General features: G+C 32.7%; 2 protein-coding genes across 2 annotated transcripts; both read left to right on the top strand.

Annotated features, from left to right (window-relative positions):
- Positions 1 to 299: 299 nt before the first annotated feature.
- On the top strand, positions 300 to 965 carry LOC110610989. Its single transcript, XM_043954722.1, has 2 exons — positions 300 to 388; positions 548 to 965. The coding sequence occupies exons 1-2, from the start codon at positions 300 to 302 to the stop codon at positions 963 to 965; spliced, it is 507 nt and encodes a 168-aa protein (XP_043810657.1).
- A 995-nt stretch (positions 966 to 1,960) lies between these two features.
- LOC110610988 (agamous-like MADS-box protein AGL8) lies at positions 1,961 to 2,974 on the top strand. Its single transcript, XM_021751073.1, has one exon. The coding sequence runs from the start codon at positions 1,961 to 1,963 to the stop codon at positions 2,972 to 2,974; it is 1,014 nt and encodes a 337-aa protein (XP_021606765.1).
- Positions 2,975 to 8,378: the final 5,404 nt, after the last annotated feature.

Here is an 8,378-nt window from a genome sequence, read left to right as displayed (position 1 = left end):
CCTAGCTGGTACACAATCAAATCGAAAGACAGCGGACTTCCAAGCGCCGCCGCCTGCCTGATTTATCCGATAGCCCTAGATTTATCTGATTTCCCAGTAGGCCCAAGAATTTTCAATCTCTTATATCTATAAAGGAAATATTCACTGAGATCATCACCACTAAAATACGCCAAGAAAAGCAGAGAGAGAGAGATCTTTGTTAATACTTGCTTACTTAACCCCACCAAGAACAACTCAATTATTAAAGTTACATGCCGCCAACTAAGTACGTACCCACTTCACCCAAAAGAAAATAACGGATGCTGCGTAGAAATTCCATGTCCAACACCAAGTTCTTCCAGAAATCCCTGCAAAACTTCAAGCATAAGGACGCCCAAACCTTCTCTCTGCAATAATTCATCTTCTTACAATCATCTTCTTGCCGCCGACATGAATGTCCAAACAACCTTCACCACCAAAGATTTGGATATGTTCTACAATGACTTCAAAGACCGGCGAGACACCGTCGACGAAGGAAAAGCAAAGAAGAGAAATTCTAATAAGAGAGTACCACCACCTTCGTCACCCACCAAACAAAAAAAGACGAGCTAAATGGAAGTTACATGAAGTTCTCAAAGGCGATTCCTGCGAAGAATTATGGGACAAAAAGAAGAGAGGACTACGAGGATAATCGTAAAAACAAAGCAAAGAATTTTCTGGGATGGCAACAGAATAGTTCAAGAGATGAGGGAAAGAGATGGTTGGTGGAACAGCAGCTAAAGGAGCTAGAGCTGATGGATATTAGCAATGTGGATCATGTCCTGGACATTGAAGAAATTCTCCATTATTATTCTCGCTTGACATGTCCTGCATATCTGGACATTGTAGACAAGTTCCTCATGGACATATATGCAGAATTCTTAGGTCCACCTGGAACCCCTTGCAGTGTGAATTCAAGGCAAACTACGCTGTTGCCTTCACTGTAGTTATAGAGACTTTTGTTCTTCTAGGGAGAACTGGAAAACAAATAGCAACCGGGAATTTTTCTTACAATATTTCAGGTTGTCATTGTTTTTGATAATTGTATTACAATATTCATCGGCTTCATTTGAAAAAAAAAATCATTTAAAAATAAAGGAATTCTTAAACAATTAATTTTATTTTTCAAGAAATAAAAACATTTTTAAATTAAAAAAAAAATCAACCAAGGTCATTAACGGTATCACTTCTTTAAAAGGAAAGTCTTTCTTGTTAATCTTTTACTCCAATTATTTAGTTGAATTCCTATATCATAGAGAGTTTACCATCATTATTATTATTATTACAACCAACAATTTAAATGCGCGTAATATTCAATGATTTCTGTTTTCATATTATAGTATTCTACTCTTTCTTCGTATTCATATTGGTTAGCCTCAACTAGGATCCATGTTCTGAATCAAAATTTTAATTAACTAAATTTTTCAAAAATTATTAATCAATAATCAAATCGAATTAAATTAAATTAAATCCAACCAAATTATTATGATTCAGTTGGATTTAATTATTTGATTTTTTAGAAAGATTATGATTGAGTTGGATTTAATTATTTAATTTTCTAAAAAGAATGTGAGATTGCGATATATATTTACACACAAGTCTTGTCATGGAAAATAAAGGCAATTAATAAATAATTTCCTAATTTTTGGGTACGAAAAATTAGCCAATTATTATTTATTTCCATATTAGTAATAATTTAATATACTGCAATAATCACCACTATCCCTTTATAAAGGTCTTCAACAACTCCATTATTGTGCTGCTGTAATAAGATCACTGAAAAGCTTCAAAGGCCATTAAAATCTAAGGTTCTTCTCTTTACTATACTCTCTTCTCTTTATTATCTAATATAAACTTTGTTCATTGTTTATTCCGTTAGTATTTTTATTTCGCCTTTTATTGTGTAAGATTTTTTTTTTTTCTTTTTTTCGTAGATCAAGATATGGGTCGAGGAAAGCTAAGCATGGAGCTGATAACGAATGAGAAGTCTCGAATGATAACTTATCAGAAAAGAAAAAAGGGTTTAACCAAGAAACTGCAGGAGTTCCATATTCTCTGTAACGTGGACGCCTGCGTGATCATCTTAGGGCCAAATTTCAATAATCGTCCCGTTGATGTTGAGACATTCCCTACTGATCGATTTGATATGATGCGTATTATAAACAGATACAGATCTCAGGAGAAGGAAGGTAGGAAAAACCAAGATTTGTCTAGTTTCTTTGTTGCTCGTCAGAAGAAACTTGACGATGAGATTGCTAAACTGCGTAAGGCTTGTCTGAAAGCGAAGTTTCCAACGTGGGATAATCGTTTAAGCCTGTTGCAATCTTCTGAACTTGATATACTTTCTAGGGTTCTTGATTCTAAGCTTGAAGTTGCCACCAGTAGGATTTTGAACGTTAGAGGAGGCTGCTCCACCATTAATAATTACAAATCGAGTTCAATGGCTTCAACTTTCGCAAACGCATTGCAGCAAAAGAATATGGAGCTAGAGGTTTTCAAAAAGCAGGAGCCATTATCTTTTGTAAAACCATCTCAAAATCTTCCTCAGATGCTTCCTTTATATGTTAATCCTCTCAATAATCCAGTGTTGATGATGATGATGATGGCGAACGGTGAGGATTATTACAACCAGTTTGTGGGTGAGTGTAGCAGCAGCAGCAGCAAGAGATTATCGTGGTCCCCAGTTAAAGCTCCTGCTGGCTCTTTTGATCATCAAGCTTGTGATAAGGTGATGATGGTGAATAATAATTCTAGGGCTCACCCAGTAAGCTACTGTGGTCTAAGCAGTCAGCCATTGCTGTCTGCTAATGTTTCTTCCCATATGCAAATTCCTCATCCTCAATTCAATGGCTTATCTGATATTAATGAGTTTGAGATAAGGAATAAAGAAAAGACAGTGAAAGATATGAATCTTGAAGCATCGATCAAGGAAAGAAGCTTGCAGTTCTGGAGTTGATTTGAATTTCTAATTGTGTTTTGTTTTCCTTTTTCTGGGTTAATTTCTGATTTTCAATTTGGATTTGGAATATGATTATGAATTTTGTTATTGAAATTGAAGGGTCCATGCAAGCTGAAAAGCTTGAGAATTTTGAGTTCAAAGGCCCATTCTGCAAATTTTAGATCCGCATATGCATGGTTGCAGGCTGCAAGCCTCTGACAAAAAGCCCATATTTTTCGTGCTCTTTTTGAATGGTTTTATAATATTGGATTTCCAACAAAAATAAAATCACGAATTTTTCCAAGTGTAAAAAATTTCAGTATCTTTGGCCCTCAAAAATATAGTTGAAAAGACTTGAAAATGGCATGGAATTAATTGTCAAGTAAATTATTAGTTAAGAGTCACTAACATGCGGCAAATTGGACAGCAAAAGTATCATTTAATCATGGTGATTGTTAGTTCAGCTGATGTTTTCTAATCCTTAAATGTTAGAGATAAGATGGAAGCTCAAGTAGAAAATTCCAGACTCCACTGTACGTAACCTCTCACTTTAGAATCCCATGTGCACACCTAATCAAATTTATATAAAACCTACCTCTTATCAAATTAGCAATAATTTTTATTGGACGAGTCAATCACAATTCGACTGTGACGAGTCTTCTTGCCAAACAATATTAGCTTCAACAGTCGGATCAAAACTAATTTAAATAATTTTTAAATTATTTTTTATTTATTTTAAAATAATTAATTTAAATTATTTAGTAATTCTGTAATAACTATTATATATTATTTAGAATTATAGTAATTCGACGACGTGGGATCCATAATAGCAGTAATAATTTTTATTCTTACAAAAGAATTAATTTCTTGTAATGGCAGCAGATAATAAAAAGAAAAACAAATTAAAGAAATAGCCAAAAGAATCCCACGAATTATGGTCTAATGATTGAAGAAGATACAAGTAGCAAGCAAATGGTGGTCCTAAATAGCATATCAATAAGTTCAAGAAAGAGTAAAAAGTGTGAGTATCCATATCACAATTCCTTCCCTCCACTAATTATGTCTTGCCCTTTTCATCTACGTAATAAACATATCTTAGAAGGATCCACAACCCTTTAAAGCCTAGGGCTTTACTCTCAACTCCATCCTTTCTCAGTTAGGACGTATATAAATCAGAAACAAACAATAATTTTGCTATGCTTTGGATGTCAAGATAAACAATTATTAAAATGAATGATTCGATATTTTTTTATTAAAATGAATGATTCGACATTCTTTTTTTAAAATGAAGTTTGATTACTATTGGACCTCCGACACTTAAGCCGTAATCGAATTCTTATAGAAAAGCCAGGTTCAAAATCCATTAGAATCTACCGTACAAATTGATCATCATCACATAATTCAGATCACATCTGGGCAGACCGGAATCCAGTCTCAACAAAGAAAGATCCTATCTCCTTGATGTACTGAGTCAACGAGGAACAGACCCAACTATACCACGGCCCTATTAGTATCAGCGCTGGATGAGAATTAAATGGCTGTCTCACAATAACGGGAAGACGGGTACATCCGTACGACTCTATATAATAACGACGGGTGACACTGTAATAGGGTGGTGGTTATGCATTACTGGAGGATAAGGAAAAAAACAATAAAAAGGAAATGCGTGAACTATTCAAGTTAAGTTCATCCACACATATCAAAACTCTACATTTTTCTGAATTTCAAATCATTAAAGTTGAAAATTTGATTTTTATAAATGTAGTGAGTACGTGCTAAACATACTTTAATTTTTAATATGTGTTTGACAGAATAATATTTATACTAAAATAAATATATAGGGGCATACCCTAATTAGAGTGGGAGGATCAAAAACTTTGAAGGCATGCAATAGAGAAATATCATCAGAACTTAAGAATAAGCAGAATTTTGCGGTGAGGAATTGAAGTCGTATTCTTTCTTCTGTCTTAATTAATTATTCCATTTTGGTTTCTTGATTTGACAAAATAGACCTACATATATATAGCCAAGCAAATCATCATGTAATAGAAAATTGACAGACTACAACAATTATTTCAGTTTCTTTATCTCAAAAAAGGACAAACTATGGAACATAACAATCTAAAACTCCAACTCAAACACCATCATCCCTAGCTACAGCTATGACACGTTTCAGTCTCTTTTCTAAAATTAAAAATTAAAAAAAAATAAATAGGAAGAAATGGTCCTGATGAAAATGTATATAGAGAGAGAGATGAAGACGTTTTACTACCATAAACTTAAGGACCACTGACAATAAAAGCAGTAAAAATTGATGGTCCAAATCCACGAGCGAACACCAGGGAAAGCAGGAGGTGACGTGCATGGCAATCACGTGCCTCTGGACCATGCATATAACTTTGTAGGGCAACTAACTCCATCTCCGTAGCAGTTTCTCAAAGAATACTTGTGAAACAGCAGATGCGCCAAATCTACAACTGTTGTTTTGAGTTAAAGAATTAGAAACCAGTTGCTGTCGGCTGAAGAAGAATATTAAAAAGCTATTCTCCTTCATCACTCCTAAAGCTACACTTGTTCGTTACAACTACAATTCATACTTAATAACTAGTGTACTCCAATGGACTCCGTCTTTTCCTTTGATAAGTCCATTCAAAAACGATGACGTTTCTAACTGGTTATATTTTAGGTAAAAAGAAAAAGAAGAGGCATTTAATAATTTGGCTACAGACAGTGACACGCGCCATGTGTTGCAAATGGTAGATAGTAGTTAAAGGGTTTAATGATTTGCTGTTGGTGGGTTATATTCCGACCGACTGTAGCTGAATCCTCTTCTTAATTGACTTCACAGTATATATAGAGAGAAAATAGAAGTCAAAGGCTACTAAATCTTATGTCTTGTTAAGGACCAGAAGGTGGGGCCTACTAATAATTGGGCTGGCCCACTAGACCCTGTAATTCCTTCCTTTGCCGACTTTTTTCTTTTCTATTATTTGCTTCTATTAAATTCAACTAAAAATTTATTCTATTAAATTGTAACATCATTACATGAATATATATACATTTTAAAAATATAAAAATTAATTAATTAATTTTATCGATAAAATAATAATTTTTCTTAAAATTTGAACTTAGAACTTTCAACTTCAAAGACACTTTAATATTAATAAATTAAAATCTATTCATAATCATGCATCAAAATCAATTTTAATCAGAATATAAAATTGTCGCATATGATCTGAGGTTATTTATTATTATTATTTTTTAATTAATTATATTTTTATTTATTAAATAAAATAATTTAATTTTTTTATAAATTTATAATTATGATCTAATTTTCTTTATCTAAATAAAATAATTCAAATCTTTTGCAAATTCATGTTATATCTTTCAAATCTCTAATAATAAGAATACAATTATCAAAAGATATTAAAAATTATTGGTTGGCATCAAAAAAAATTAATTAGTGATTTTCTTTATAGGTATGACTGTAAAGAAAATAATAAGATTTAAATAAACAAATCGTTAATAAAAAAAAGTAATGAGTGATGAAGATTAGTTTGAAAAAAAAATATATTATATTTTTTTAATTATCTTTTTCTTCGAACTAACTTTCTTTATCCATTTTCTTTTATTGTTATTCTTTTGCGTTTTATAATTTTTATTGTAGTTAAAATTGTGTAATGAGATATTGATGAATTTAGTTTTTTTTTTTTTTTTTTTTTTATCACCGCCGGTGTTTTAATCAAAGATGCAACGAGCACTGTTTTTCTTAAATGTCTTGATATTATTTAAAAAATTTAAAAAATTGAGATATGAATATAAATTTTATAAAAGATTTGAATTATTTTGTTTAATAAACTAAAAAATTTATAAAAATATTTGAAATGTTTTAGCCAATAAATAAAAAATATAAATTAAAAAATAATAAAAATACAAAAAATAGACAAGGTATCAATTTTAAATTTTAATCAAAACTAATTTAAACTCTTAGTTAAAATTATAATAAAATTTAAAATTTTAATTTAATTATCTAAAATTAAAAGATTTAAAATATAACAAGAATATTTAAATTATTTAGATTAATTTATGTAAAAAAATCCATCATTCGTCTAGAACGAGTCTTTTATTTTTTTATACACATCTTGAGTCATTCCTTTTCACATAAATTGAGTGCAACATGACCTATTCAGAAAATAAAATTAAAGCATTTTTTAATGTCAAGTATCTTAAAATTAATTGTTTCAATTTCAAACATTCAAGTTTGAGTGTCATATGATAATTTTTAATCACAGGATTAAATTAGAATATGCAATTATTGGTTAATATGATGATAATTTTTTTTAAAAAAAAAAATTAATATCTCAAACAATAACACTAATATGAATGATATTTTGAATCAGCTGTCTGCTTTCGCTGCGGAAGCAATTCCACATTGGTAGATAATAGAAAATCAAAATAGTATATAATAATTAGTACGAAACTATTAAATAACTTGATTAGCCATTTTGAACCAAACAGAAAGTGAGTCCAAAAGTTATTTGGCTCATATACTAGCGAACCACAATATTCGAGGGTCTAGTCCTGATTAGTAATTGTATCTGATTCAGTTGCGATGAGCATGTCGCAAATTTAGCAAGAGAGAGTGTGAGGATCAGCTGCTTGATGTGGGACGAGTTCCACATTGGTAAAATTACGGCAAATCAAATTGAATATAATAGTTAGCACGAAATTATTAAATAACTTGACTTAATCATTTTGGATCAAATGGAAAGTGTGTCTAAAAGTTATTTGGGTCAGTTTGAGCCGGACTGTTTCAAGAGACCTCATATAAAAATCAGATCCAAAACCCATCAGAGCTGATGACCGCTGGGCTTCACCACCCCGGTATAAGGCCTAGCCTATGATGGCAATCCTGATCCAAGGGTCATAGGGCCTCTTCAACGAGCTGGCCTAGACCACCCAGCCTTGAGGTCGGACTTTCCGTGGGCCTCAGTCTTCTCACACCTGCCTCGTCTCTGAATGAAATAAAAACCGTTAAGGATAGAGGGCCAGGAAGAATGAAATAAAAACCCAAAACCAAAGAAAACTTACCATGAGGAGCATTTCTCTGATCGTGTCCCCAAGCTCCCCTCGCGTCCGAGACCGAAACGCTGCTTGCTCTCGAGTAGAACTGGCCAAAAGACCAGTGAGAGCAAGCAAGCGAGGGTTTGAAGCCTCTGTGACCCCGCCGAACATTCTCTCCCACAGTATCCCCGCAACCACGCTCGCTGGATGTAATAGCCCGGAAATCGAACTGCTATCGGCGCTAGGATCCAGATCGGCTTAAGGCCGCCGGGACCCGTAGCAAGCCTGCTGTGAACTCTGTGTACCTGTGAAATCCCATACATGGTCATACATTTTCTGGAAACATTAAAACTTTTCT

This window comes from Manihot esculenta, chromosome 3, assembly GCF_001659605.2.
Source record: "Manihot esculenta cultivar AM560-2 chromosome 3, M.esculenta_v8, whole genome shotgun sequence".
NCBI lineage: Eukaryota > Viridiplantae > Streptophyta > Magnoliopsida > Malpighiales > Euphorbiaceae > Manihot > Manihot esculenta.
Note: the sequence above shows the minus strand (reverse complement) of the source record. Positions and strands in the feature narration are given on the sequence as shown.